Raw genomic sequence first — 14626 nt, 5'->3', positions numbered from 1 at the left:
CCTGGCTCTTCCCCCCAGGTTGGCCAGCTCTGCACACATTCTGGATTCACCCACAGCTACTTTTCCTAATAGGTGCCGGGGCACTTATAAATCTTGACAAACTCAGGTGGTGTGTTGCTGGACTTGCTTGTTTGATTTCCAAAGTCAGAAATCTCACATGTGAGAAGAAATCTGCTGCTGCATGTGTTCACAGCATTGGGAGGAACAGATGGACAAGGACCTGGAAAGCAGGGGCAGTGGAGAGAAAGAAAAAGAATGTTTTGAAAGCAACCGTTAGTGTAATCGCTATCTAGTACCCTGGGAAGTGATATCCATGGGGACAGTATCCAGTGCGTCTAGCTCCCTGGCATGTGGATGGGACCTAGCACAGTGTTGGGCTCAGATGGAAGCATGGAAGGATGGATGGACAGGTGGGTGGGATGCTCTATACCATATAGCATGGAAAATTCTAGAACGAGCTGGTACTCATTCTCTTTGACTCTGCTTGACACTCTACAATGAAGATGGTTTTTCTGATGCACTAGGTAGGATGGTTCTATTTAAGGGGAATAGTGACTATGAATGCTCCCTACTTGTGAGCCATGTTTTCCCAGTGCTGCAAGGGTAAGAATCAGAGCTTGCAACTTGCTGCTTTATATTCCTGCCTTGGTGCAATGCAGAGGTTGCTGGGGACAAGTCTCCCCAGACTCTGAATCCATCGTATTAAGTTTCCACTGGGAAGAACAAGGTCCAGGTGTTGCAGACAGAAACCCACTCATCCCCCCAAGACTGATCAGGGTGCAGCATCTGTGATGCATACAGAAGTATGAGAGTCACTGTGTGAGTCTGTGGGTGTCTCTGCCTGCTGATCTGGCACATCCTGGGATTTGGCTGGAAGGTCCCTAACAGGCACAATGTTGACCTGAGGGCTCAGACACTGGACTAGCAGAGCCAGGAGGCCCCAGAGAGTGCTGGTCTGTCTATCACTCCTTCCCCAGAGCCTAGAACAGGGATTGACACCTGGCAGATGCTCAACAGTGCTTGTTAGGGGTCAAGTCTAAGTACTTGATGCCCACTCTGTGGGGCACACTGTTCGGGCACTGCCTCTTCACCCTCTGAGTGGGTGCCCTGCTCACTTGGTACATGAAGAATCTGCTGCCCCAAAATGGGAAAAGACTCCCCAAGATCTCACTGCTGATAAGCTGTGGAGGTTTGCTTTGAAAAATACTTCCTGTTTTCTTCCATCATATAGGTCACCCACCAGGATTATGTCCCTACAGAGAGGATCAGGGAGGAACAGAAAGAGAAAGAATGCAAGCAGAAGAGAGGAGAATCTGGGGGAAGCTCATCAAAAACCCAGAAGTGGGGCAATTAGACGCCCTTCCCCAGGGCTCCCCATGAACCCGTCCTCATCCTGCTGCCTACAGAACAGACTGCTCCCCTTGTGTCTCTCAGCTGGTTTCTTCCCTCTCAGAATGCTCAGTGACAAGGCATCTTTGGGGCTTCATTAGTCACATGGGCAATTGTGATTTACCTTCTCAGCAGCGCTAACCTGAGTTCTGAGAGGTGATATGAGGATAGTAGGCGAGGGCAGGTGAGCCTTTAATGAGGGCCGCTTTTCAGCCCTTGCTGGGGATGGAGGCTCTAGCCAGTCATGCCACTTCCCAAAGCAGCGTGGGTAGAGTCTTTGGTCTTCTGTGCACATCATTTTCTTCCTGGCTGAACAGGAGTCTGTTCTGCCTTCTTCATGACCCCACATTCCCTCCCCCTCCACTCCCCCATGTGGGCTCCTCATCCTTGGACCTCCAGAGAACCCTGGTGCCAAAGCAGGCAACGAACACATCTGAAAGCTTAAGGCCTCCTCCAAGCGCCTGGCAGAGGTGAACCTCCTTGGGGGAAGAGAACTGTTAAGACGGGGGAGCTCCTACCCACCGCAGCCATGCCTAACAGGAACCCCTCTTTGCAGCCAGATTGACTGGGTTCTGGGAGGCTGAGCAGGGCCACAGGTAGGCTAAGGCTGGCTCCCCAGCTTCTCTGACATACAAAGCTCAGGGGGAACACAGCACCCACTCCTCAGAGATTGAAGCCACTGCTCCAACTCCCTGCTCACCTCATCCTGCTGGCTACAGAACAGACTGCTCCCCTTGTGTCTCTCAGCCAGTTTCTTCCCTGGAAAGCAGGGGCAGCAGAGAGAAAGAAGAAGAATACCCCAGGGTATCCAAGACTTTTCAGTGTGGCCGTCCTGGGTGACTGGAATTCAAAGAGAGTTACTGACACTGTAGTGTTTAAACTTATCAAGCATCTCTGCCCGGCCTCAGGCTGCCTGGAAAGTGGGTGGGACCCAGTTGGCATTTGACCTTTGAGATAGCAGTTAATTCTCCTGCAACATCAGAGGGCAGGAGACTCTGTAGCCTCTCAGTCACATGGTCCCCACAGCTCACATCTACCTCATAGACCTTTGTGGCCATCAACACAGAATAACCAAGTCTATGCATTAATGATTCTAAAATGCACAAATGAAAAAAGGAGACTGGTCCTTCACTAAAGGAATATTTAATCTCTCAGAACAGAGGAATGCTGTTGCTCAATACACCTTGCTAAGTCGAGAAGCAATTTGAAGAGCAAGGCCCAGTACACCAGCAGTGCTGGTGATAATGACGATGCCAGCAACAGGGGCAAAAGCAGGAAGGCTGGCCCCATGCAGGGCACTGCTCTGGGTACATCATCTGTATCATCTCACCTTACACATGCCACCTCCCAAGAAGGTGCCATTATTGCCTCCATGTCACAGATGAGGAAACCGAGGTCAGTTTTATTTGAACGCTCCTTTTATTACTAAAATATTTTATAATGAGGCAGTTTTCATGCCTAATGCATAATAGCCTACATTAACAATGAGGACTGCAGATCCACCGAGACGGCTTCCAGTATTTACTGAACACCCAACAGAGTCTCTCTGTTACATGTCATATCCACACTTGGTAACAGCCCTGTGAGGAACGCACTGCAGGTGTCAGTTCAATCTATGAACAATGAGGGGTTCAGAGAGGTGCCATAACCTTCTCAAGGCCACACAGTCAGCCCCTGGGTCTCTAAGGACCAGTGACTTGATTCCAAAGCCTGTGCTCTTCGTGCCAGTTGGGGACCTGGTGATGGAAAATCAATGTGTTTTGATTTGAATTTACTTTTCTTCCTTCCTCTGTTTTTCAGTGTAGAGTATGATTTTCGGCAGCAGGAAGGAAGGTTCCATGAAGTTCTGCAGAGTCTAGAGGAAGTGGAACCAGTTGAGGAAACATCTTCCCCACCAAAGTCCCCAGCAGAACCCCCGGCCCCTGAGAAACAGGATCTGAGGCGGAAAACCAAGAAGGTGAAGAGGAAGTGCTTCTGGTGGATCTGAGCTCTTGAGGTCACCCTCCAAGCTCCCGCCTTTCTGTCTGAGCCTCCCGGGCTTCTTTGCCAAGGCCCGGGCTGGGAGCCCTTGACCTGTGTGGCCGCTGCTGGACACTCAATCACCCACCCGATCTGAGTGTGTGCCGCTGCTTGCTGAGGACTTCACAGACTCTGGTGTGACCACGAGCTGAGTTCCCTGTCACACATGGCCAGGCCTCGTCCCCATCTGCTACATCCAGATTCCCCCCACGGGCAAAACTCCCACGGCACTTTCCCACACCGCCATGATGCTGAGCACGTCATCCCGTCCTGATCTCATGAACTCAGAAGGAAAAAAAAAAAAGAAAAAAAGAAAGAAATCCTGTGCAGAGCAGGAAGATAGAGGAGGGTTATAAGCAGGTATCCTGGGGAAAAATCAGATGAAAACCCCAGGAGTTTCCTAGCTGTCAGCGCACATGGGCACGAGAGAAATGCAAGGTCATCCTAACACATTGGGGTCCTTTTCATTTTTATTTAGCCACTCCATCCCAAACCAAGGAGCACTGTCACACGGTGTGGGCCTTCAGTCCATGCAGAGTAAGTTCACCCCAGGGTATCCAAGACTTGTTAGTGTGGCCGTCCTGGGTGACTGGAATTCAAAGAGAGTTACTGACACTGTAGTGTTTAAACTTATCAAGCATCTCTGCCCGGCCTCAGGCTGCCTGGAAAGTGGGTGGAACCCAGTTGGCATTTGACCTTTGAGATAGCAATTAATTCTCCTGCAACATCAGAGGGCAGGAGACTCTGCAGCCTCTCAGTCACATCTTATCTGTGACGTATAGAAGGTGAACCTGAGATACAACACTCCTTCTCATCCATGCATTCCTGTGCCGGCCTCGTAGCTAGGAAAACACACACCATTCCACTTGGTCTCCCTTCCCGGAAACCAGGCAACGGTCACCTGATTGAAGAGGCAGCAGGACTGGGCATGAGGATATACATTTCTCCATTCTAGCATTGAAGGCCTTCCCTTCCCAAAATCTGAGTTCTTTGGATCTGGCTCTTTCTTTTGACAGGACCCCTCTACCTGGGGAGTCCAGGCAAACTCGTATGGCTGTGTCAAGCCCTAACTTAGAAGGAAGTAATTGTTGCATACTCTTGAGGCTGAGGGGTAGGGTGGCAAGGCTCAGATTCGTACACATTAAACTCCTTGCTGGCCTGTGGTTGGATTGAAGCCACAGAAATGAGTCCTAAAGCTAACTCAGCTTTAAATGAGGAAGGCACTTCAGGGACCCTTGGCCCAGGACCCAGGGTCTCAGTGAAAGCCTTGGTAGTGCACGGCATCCCGTGTGTACATGGGACGTGTGTGCCCTGCTGCCAACCGAAGCTAATTGAGCAAACCACCCTGCAGCTTCACCTTCCCCTTCCCCTCTGAAAGGCCTGCAGTGCACAAAGCTATTTCAGGGAGAGTGAGAGGGAAATTTGGCAAGGAATCTCAGCTTGCACTATTTAAGTCTTTGAATGTCATTCAAGATGCTCTTGTTCTGCTTCTAGTATAATGTTTAAACCCACAAAATGAGACCGGAATACATAACGTCAAGTTAGAATTAAGATAAATGCACTTGTCATACTTAAGAAACCACATTTCAATAAGACATGCTACCACTGGCTACAAGCCACCGATCTCTCTGTCTGTATCCATACAGTCTGCTCTCAGTGGGCCCCAGCAATGGAAAAGAACAGCGCAGAGGATAATCCAATAGGGCAAAATCATTTGAGATCTCTTATGTAATTTTCTCTTGTAGTAGAGTTTCCATCTTAATTTGGTTTGCTTACGCTAATTTCAAATGAATTTATATTCTTGGGCATCATGTTGGAATGGAAATAAGCCTGTTTCCAGAATTAAGACACCCAGGCAACAGAGCAGTCTATTCCACTAACCTTGTGCAAGTTGCTTAACTTTTCAGGGCCTGTTTGTCCATCCTTGAATGGTGAGAGTGCCTGCTTTACCTACTCTGCAAGATCCGGGCAACTTCCAACTTCAAATGAACTCACTCAGCTAGCGAGAGCATTTGCCCCAGTGAGCCTGGGAGAATACAGCTCACACAAAATTAAGAAGCTCATGGCATCACAAACATATCCAGTTGGGGACCTTGCATCAACCCTCAACTGAATTAAATGAAATCAGAACTGAAAAATGTTGATGTTTCCAGAAATAAAACCAACTGAGGCTCTACTGATTCTATACCAAAGCACAACACTGCATTGCTTGGGCCACCCACCTGAAAATGAGACGGAGGTCCCTTCTGAAAATCAAACATTCAAAATCATTATGAGGAAAAAGGATTTGATAAACACCTTCCTGCCGGACAAAAAGGATTGTTTCTGTGCTTAAACAACTACACATACATACACCAAAACTCTACGTTCACCTCCCCATTGCAGACCGCTACTCCTTGTAAAGTATTGGTGACATCGACCATGATATTCTACAGAAATGCTTCACTGGAGGCGATATGGTTTTGTGGAGAAAGATTAACTTAGCAAAAATTGCTTTTATAAAACTGAAGGGGAAAAGATTGATACATCAACTTAAATCGCAGGAATTTATGTAGCCGCTTTCTCTGTAGTTAAACAGTGCGTACTGCTGCCCTGGATCTCCGTACCTGCTCCCGTATAGAGCATCTTCTTAAAGACAATGTACTAATGTAAGGTTTTGTAAATTTCTAAACCGTTTTAAATGGAATATTATCTTTTGCAATAAACTTACATATTTTTCCTAGGTTTGAAGTCTCCATTATTGGAGGGGTTGATTTGGATTATAAGCAAGCCTTGACGGTCCTGGAGGGCAAGGATGGCATTTGTTATAATTGCTTTAAGGCATTTTTCAGGGATAAAGAAAGAACAGATTTAGAAGTTAGTGTCTCGATGGTCACATGGATCCTCACCATGTGAGGGTGGTGACGGGAACCAAGGCAGGCATCCCCAGTTGCCTTCAGAGAGACACTCGTTCAGGATTTTTATCATTAGGCCCATACACCTGGCTCTGATTTGCTCCAAGTTTTCCTTTATTTCCTGCTTAATTTGTTTGTTTTTAAAAGGTTCCTTTGTGTCACCAATACAAAGAAAAGCAGAATCATCTTCCAAAAATAGGAAACAAAATAACAGTAACTTTATTATATTCTGAAGTGTCTGTGCTTTTGAAAGTTAGGGGTGCTGGGCCCTAGACCAGCTCTTTATGAAAAGGGGTATGAGCCCCATTGAGTGCATCCTAAAGCCACCTTGACACCAGACCATGTTCCACCTGATGAATCAGGAGGCATGAGAGAGAAATGAAAAGAAAACACTTCCTTATCAGGTGAGCCAACCCTTCTCCAGAACCAGCTGCACCCCAAGCCAACGTGTGGGTGTCAGGAGACTCGGGCCCCCACTTCAGGAAAGACCAATTTAGGGGGGAAAAAACCAAAACCAAAACCTGGACCAGGAATCAGAAATCTTGGGTTTGGTAGCATTCTGCTCCCTTCTCTGTTCTAGGTGACCTTGGCCAATGGCTTAACCTCTGTGAGCCTCTAACTCCTCTTTATATAAAGCAGAACCCCTACCTGACCAGGGTGTCCCCACAATCACATGAGGGAAAGTTCTGAGCCTGCTGTGGGGCACACAGCAGGCGCTCAGCAACGCACTCGCCTTCCTTCACTGGCGACTGAAGTAAGTTGGGAGAGAGGAGGGGGCGGCTGCAGCTGGCGCTAGACACAGGCTCAACGTTTCCTCAGGGTGAGGGACAAATTATTCCTGACCTTATTAGAACCATCAAAAACCATGGTGAAACTTGGTGAGGAACCAAGTGTAGTAACCCAGAAGAACACCAGGCACATGGGACCCACTCGCAGTCTGGGATCCGAGGATTCTTGGAACACAGAATCACATATCCCAGAAATGAAGGAGACTTCAAGAGCCAGGTCCCTTCCACCTGAAGCAGGGTCCAGTTAGATGAAGGCAGCCTAGATGAGCTGCCAGAGCCTTGCCACAGTCACCCAGGGAAGGAGGTGCTGGGTGGGGGGTGATGTGTGAGGCTCCAGGTTGAAGCCCTTCTTTCCCCACGAGCTGAGCTCCAATGGTTCACTGCTCATGGCAACTCGATATCTGCTCCAAAGGTATTTTGTTTTAAGTTCCAAGAAACAAAGATGCTCTGTGATCATTATGCCCAGCCACCAGGAAAAGAGATGGGCACACGTGCAAACCCAGCATGGATCATGTGTGGGGCAAAGCACGCCACCAGCTTCACAGTCAGGACCCTGGTGGGTCCTCTCACCTCAGCTTTCCCTCCAGCTGCTTTTTACCAACCTGAGGCCTAAATTCCTGCGACACCTCCTGGTGCCTGGTACCCCTTCTTTGCATTTCCGTGCACCTCCTGTGGAAGGGCCTCCTGTTCCAAACCACTTTGCATCTCCACGGGCCTCCACAGGGATCTCCCAGGGGGCTGCCTGCTCCCACCCTCTGTCTCCTCCAGTACTTTCCCCTCATAGCACCCAAAGCAAGCACTACAAAAATTTAGAACTGAACCATGTCGCACACTGGCTGAAAACCATTCAGTGGCTTCCTGATAAACTTAGGGAGTTAAGTCCATGACCCAGAGGCTGGGAGGACCCTCCCCTGCCTCCTCTCCTGTGAACTCCAGGGGGCGCTTTGCCTCTGTGACCTCTGATCTTGTCAAGGCTCCTTGGGTTCCATGGACCCAACATGCTAACAGTCCCTAAAGGATCAGGGGACACACTTGTTTCTGCATGGAATGTCCCACACCACACCCCCACCCTGCCCTGTTGCCAGCTCCATTGAGGCTTGCCAGATAGTGACGCCAGTGACTAAGACCACGCCAAGGGCGCTTCTTAGTCTCACCTGGCAACAGAGACCTTGCTCTTTAAGTCCTTGGCACAGTTGTCCCTGTGCACTAATCTGTGTTCTTCTTTGTGGACTGCATTTCTTCCTAACCGGCCTGCGTCCTTTTAAGGTAGAACGGGCGTATTTTGGCCATCTCTGCATTCCCAGCACTCACCACAGTGGGATTCAGATATTTGCTGCAGGAATCAATTTATGGATAAATTGGATCCGGTGGGAGGAGACGGTAAGAAGTCACTATCAGCATTCCCTGTCCATCATCCTCACCCAGGACGGTGCAGTCTACACCTGAGTTCCCAGATATAGGGTCTTCAGCAGTTACTGTGCCCAAGGCTTCTCCTTCCACAGTGGCCACCTGGCTTTCAGATCTCAGGAACATGAACCCACTCTGGCCTTCTCCCTGCACCTTTATTCTGTACAGCCCAGCTTAATCTCATTTCAGAATAAATTGTCATCATAATTAAATCCCAATGCATTTGGAACATTTTACCAAGATACTGCCTCACTGTATGAGAGAGAAAATGAGTTTTGAAATTAAAGCAGATTGTTAACTATTTTTGCTGTAATGTTTCTATTCAAATGTCAACATTTATTTCATGTGACCCCATGCATTTGAGACCAAATGCAGTTTGAAAAGAGGTGGGGTCTGTCTATCTGGAGGAGCATTATGGGCAAAGCATTTTTCCTTGGCTTCCACCGCAACCAAAGTGAAAAGACAATACAATCAAACAAAAGGATTATATGCCGCAAAGTGAGGAAAAGCTTTTATTATCATGAGTGGCTCTCATAAATTCTCAGGATCCATAAGTATATTACATGAAATTTCACTCAAAAGAAACCCATAATTTTTTCTGCTGACAAAAACCTCAATGTGCATTTTTTCACATTGCCAGCTAGACACGGTGACCTCTGCTCTGCGCTTCATCTGGTTTCCCAGGTAGCGCACACAATGTTGTGACACCCGGTGATGCTTCCTCCATGAACCAGGTGGGCTGAGTCATTTTAATTGCTGAACTCCAGAGCGGTTCACACGCTGAGCGCCAAGCAACCGAACCCATGCCGCAGGTGGAAATCAGATAGGTGATGGAAGTGACCAGAAGTTACTTCTTGTTGTCATTATTTTCTGTTTTCTTGGTTTTGTTTTTCAAATAAAAAATAATCTACCTCTAGTAGCTGAGAACCTGGGATTAATGACAGCGAAAGCCCAGCCACGATAAACACAATTGACATTGCACACCCAGGGCAGCGGCTTCATCTCCACCAACAGGCACCTGTGCCCTCCAAGAGTGCTCAGGTGCACCTCATAGTCACTGTCTTCAATACACAGTCCTCGAGCCCCTTCTCTGTGTCAGGCCAGGTGCCAAGGACACTGAGAGAAGAGCACAGAGGCATCCTAGGCCTCAGAGAGCTTATGGTCCCATGAGGGGGCTGCCCACATAAGCAGGTCCTTTTCCAACTCACCCCACCTGCGTGTCACCCACCCTCCTTCCGACCCACTGAAGGCTGACCTTGTATCCTCCTGCCTCACTACAGGTTAGTAGTGAGAGGGAGGGATGCTATGCTCACCTCAACGGGGAGCTTCCAAAGTCCCAGAAGTCTTTACACAGCTCAGTTGCAAGACTTGGCCACTGTGAGCCCTTGTCTCCTTTGAGTGGACTCCCACGGGGCCTTCAAAGTCTTCTTCCTCTCCCTGTTGTCCTGCCCTCTCCATCCAGCCTTGTGGATCTCTCTAAGACACATACTGGGTCATTCCTTGGCTTTATGTCTCCAATGGCACCCACCAGCACCCTGGAGTTCAGGATGCCTTCCTAGCCACCAGGACTCCTCAGCTCATTCTCTCCAGCCTCACACTAGGGCCTGACATCCTCCAGGTCACTTTGCCCATCTCCAACTTACTGCCATCTTCCAAAGTGTCAGAGGCTATCAGAGACTGTTCCCTGTATGTGGGACACTGTCCCATCACCTGTCTACTACAGGAAATAATTTTTCATTAGGGGAGAATAGAAAAAGGCAGCCATGTTACTATTGGTAGTGACGATACAAGCTCAGTGCGTTGAAGTAACCACAGGCTTCACGTCTGTCATCTTGTTTATTCGGCAAACTATCACAAGGGAGCTGATGGTGACCCATTTTTTTCAGCAGAAAAATGGAAGCTTTGGGGAGAGAAGAAGTCTGTCTTGGTCTAAGGCATGGCGGGGGGGGGGGGGGTGAAGTCTAGGTCTGCCAAACTGGGGGCCTGGACTCACACGCCAGACAGCAAGTTGCAATTTAAATGTCACCTCCTCTCTGTAACTTTTTCTGCTCATCTCCCGCCCCTGCCACGGAATTAGTCACTCCACCCTCTGAGTACCCACGGCACGCTGTACAGGCAGCCCCTTCTCATGTCATATGGAGATTTCTTTTGTCAACCTCGCGTGCTCATCTCTCCAGGAGTTGATGTCCTGTGAGACAGGAACTGTCCTTGCCATCTCTGGGACCCTCCCAGGGCTTCCCACACGACTTGAGAGGCTGGGAGAGCCACACATAGTTTGTTGAAATGCACTGGGAGCAAACAAGACTATGGAAACCTCAAGAGGAGGCCCAGCCCAGGGGAGAATCAGACCAGACCAGGCCGACCCACTCCTGCCGGGACCTTCTGCACAGTCTGAACCAATGCCTTCGCTCCATCCCCCACCTCCATCTGTAAAAGGAGCCATCTGTCTTCCCAGCTTTCCAGGCTGTTTAGGAGAGTAAAATTATATACATGAAAATGCTTCGGGAAGTTTGGCTATCTCATTAATTCCTATTTTTAAAGAAACAGCGTTTGAGGTTTTCTCTTCTGATCGTAAAAGGAAAGCAGAATTATTTTAGAAAAAGCCAACTCCAGAAATGGGCAAGTCACGTGTCCTCAAAGCAGAAGATGTGGACATGATTTCAGACTCAGAACAGGGCCCCTGGCTTTGGCCTGGGAGGGCGAGACCCCTGGTGAGACCCCGGGGCTTCCCCTCCCTGACCTTCAGTTTCCTCGATGACCTTGTTGATAGGTTCCTTGTTGACTAAAGCCACAGGATGTCCTTGTGTTCTAAAAAACCCTAAGTATAATATAAATGCACAAATGTATCAGTGTATGGATGCAGCATACACTGCACACACTCTACACAAGTGGTTTCTGATTGAAGGACCATTTACAGAAGTAGTCCTCTGGAGTCACGCAAGGTCAGTGCCCAAGACGGGAAGTCCTGCACCTCAGTCTTGTGGGGGCCAGTTTCATTAGCAGCTCTTCCAATAGGGTCTCTCCCCAGCAGCGTTTGTCCCTCAACAACAGCCCCAGAGGGAGACCCCTGGGGTGGTCTTCAGCTCCCCAGGGCTTTCTTCACAGTCAGGGCTACGGTGTGAACGTCCCCAGGGCTCTGGGGTCTGAAGGCTTGGTCCACTGGGTGGCACTACTGGAAGGAAGTGGGACTTTGGGGAGGCAAAGCTGAAAGGGAGGAACTTAGGTCACTGGGGGATTTCCTTGGAATGAGGTCCTCCTGGGACTCCCTGGTGGATTCCTCTCCAGAGTCCTTATGAAGGCCAGAGTCTGGCCCCTCTCAGCCTCTCTGCTTCCAGGCTCAGGCTGACTCCAACACACACTCCTGACCTTGCTGTCACCATTTTCCATGGGTCTCACTAGAACTGAGCTCTTGTGGATGCCACTGCCCTGAGCCTCTGTAATTGTAAGCTGCACAAACCTCCCTTCACATCATATGTAGCCTGACTTGGGCATTTAGTTATGGTAACACAAAACTGACAGGTACACTGGCCATAGCCACAGCTGACCATTACTTCCCAAATCCAGGAAAGAAACCAAGGCCCAGCCAGGAACCACTCAGCAGTCTTGAACATTGTCAAACTGGGAAGAAGACTCCAGAGGGAAGGGGGACCCACCGCATGGGCTGCCCTGTGCTGCAAGCCTCAAGAATGTTCTTTTATTCAACCTCATCATAGGGCAGTGGGTCTACTAGCACCACTAGGCTCAGTGTATAGAAAAAGGAGCTGCAGATCTGAGCTGTAAAATAAACCCTCTCACTCCCTGAGGAAGAGGCATCAGCTCTTTGCCAATCAAATCCTTTTGAACTCACAGCTCACTCCCAATTCTTGGCCCTTGGGATGCATTACTGAGCAAGAGGGTGCTAAGCCCACACCCCTGTCAGACCTCCTGTTTCTAAAGTACTGCCAAAGATGAGCAAAGACAGGCCCCCCCTTCCAGGAAACAGGACAGGAACTTAAGAACACACATAAAATCACTTGTCCAAACTTGAATTTGTCCAGCTTCACTAAAAAAAGCTGAGAGGCACTGAGCCGTTTGGGAGTGACTTTATTAAGCTTTGATGATGCACTGATCATTCTTCGACTGCAGGTCTCAGCACCTACTGAATGATTCCCAAGGTCTGTGTGGGTGAAGCTGTGGCCTTGGCGTGGCCAAAGAAAGCCCCAGCCTGGACACCAGCTTCCCGGGGCCTGAGCTCACTTGCTCTACAGAACCGCAAGGCACGTGTCACAGAATCAAGTGTGACACATTCACAGTGGCAGCCACATGAGTCATGCTGTCCAGGAGCAGTTGAATCAACTCACAGCAGAGATCAGCTCCACCCGGCAGAGCAGGGAGGAGGCAGGAGCCGTCTGAACACATGGAGGACCTCAGACTTCCTCTAACTCCCCTGCCCTGCAGCGGATCAGGGATCAGAAGGAAGGTTTGGAGGAGGGAACAGGCTCTTCTCAATGTGTTAAAAATAATAATGCATCACAGTATGGTATATGGGAATTTGTTAGGGGAAAAAATCTTTAAAGTGAACCTGGCATAAAACGAACCTTTTCTCACCTTATTTTTAAAAGTCAGGACTATTTAAAGCTCATCATTCATCTATCCTTTAAATGAGTATGTCCTTTCCATTAATTTGCTCCCCAAAGTTTGGAGAATCAGCTACCTGCCAAGAAATGCCGCTTTCCTCAAAATGCCCCAACCTCTTCTGTCCTCCTAACCAAGTTCTTCATGGCATTTTAAGACCCAGACCCAGTTCTATGAAGTTAACTTCAAATAGATGACTTCTGCCTTCACATGCAAGAGGTCCCGTGAGAGTTAAGATAGTGATGCATTTTTTATTTTGCATACATATCCTAAGTCAAGTATGACCTCATAAGTAATTATCAAAATTCTTATTAAAGCAATGCTTTCCACTTTTGTGACTTGGACACCATCTAAATTATCACAGAAGGCAGCAACCAAGCTGCCCCTGGCTAATGATGCCACCTTGTGGCTACCCAGGGGAATTTCAGGTTTCTTGTATAATTTTTACTATTTTCTATCTTAATCCCTCACCTCCCACTACCATAAACACACACACACACATGCACACACACGCACACACACACACACATACACACTCAGGGATTCTCTCAGTTCAACTGATACTATGTCAAGGACACTATTTCCTAGATGTGGATCATGAAGTGCTTAAGAACACAGGCTTTAAGTGCCTGCAGAACAGGATATGAGGTGGATTCTGGCTTCCTCCATGCTGGGCTAGGTGTTCAAGTCCTCTAACAGCCATTTCCTCTTCAAGAGGGGATGATGATCATTTTTTGCCAATCTCACAGATTAAATTTGATAATGCTCTGAAAGTGCTTGGTAGTATCTCTGTCACACATATGTGCCATCCATGTTAACTGTCATCGTCACCTTCACATGAGTCTTGTGAAGACAATGTGTCCTCCTCCCCATTTTCTTTCCACTTAGTGCAGTCAGGCAGCAACTGCCCTCACTCCTCCCTGACTCCCAGCCTAATCGTGACACCACGGTGACATTTGCGTGTAAGGGGAAAGAGTGGTGGTTTATATGTAAGTGAAAATGGACAGTAAAAGCCTTCACTCAGGCAGAAGGTGCTCATTGCATCATCCAGGACATGCAGAAGTGAGCCACAGGGGCGCTCCGGGGTGTCAAGAGAACCCATCATGCCACTGGAGGGGTGCACTGTGGAGTAATGAAGAGAGCAGGGGTGTGAACTCGGTTGAAGTGAGTGCAGGGAGCTGGAGGGTCTGGCAAGAAAGCAGTGAGGAGCAGTTTTCAGCAGAGGGAATGGCTGCAGGAGGGCTCAGAGGAGGAAAGGGGTTCTTGCACTAGCAGAACAGAAGTTCCACCAGACTGGCACTGAGGAGGAGAACGCTGGCAGAGGGACAGGGACAGGTTGGATGCCCAGAGGTCTTTGTGCTGGGGCACCATGGGGTGGTAGACAGTTTCTCATCTAGTCAGTCCTGCTTTAGAGGAAGTCCTGAGCTGAGAATGAATTTGCAGGGGCTGAGAGGGGAGGCCAGGAGCCTTCTTAGGAGATGGTGATGAGAGATAGTGGTGGCCCAGGCCTGGCTG

General features: G+C 48.8%; 2 protein-coding genes across 2 annotated transcripts in view; one reads left to right on the top strand and one right to left on the bottom strand.

Moving 5' to 3' along the window:
- The window catches only part of Insyn2b (inhibitory synaptic factor family member 2B), a 107766-nt gene extending 101636 nt beyond the window's left edge, over positions 1–6130 (top strand). The window contains exon 4 of the mRNA XM_005334134.4: positions 3190–6130. Within this exon, the coding sequence (XP_005334191.2) occupies positions 3190–3376 (187 nt within the window). The 3' untranslated portion in view covers positions 3377–6130. The remainder of the gene's footprint in view (positions 1–3189) is intronic.
- The window catches only part of Dock2 (dedicator of cytokinesis 2), a 406997-nt gene that overhangs the window by 208761 nt on the left and 183610 nt on the right, over positions 1–14626 (bottom strand). The window lies entirely within an intron of this gene.

Source organism: Ictidomys tridecemlineatus, chromosome 1 (assembly GCF_052094955.1).
Source record: "Ictidomys tridecemlineatus isolate mIctTri1 chromosome 1, mIctTri1.hap1, whole genome shotgun sequence".
Classification (NCBI taxonomy): domain Eukaryota; kingdom Metazoa; phylum Chordata; class Mammalia; order Rodentia; family Sciuridae; genus Ictidomys; species Ictidomys tridecemlineatus.
Note: the sequence above shows the minus strand (reverse complement) of the source record. Positions and strands in the feature narration are given on the sequence as shown.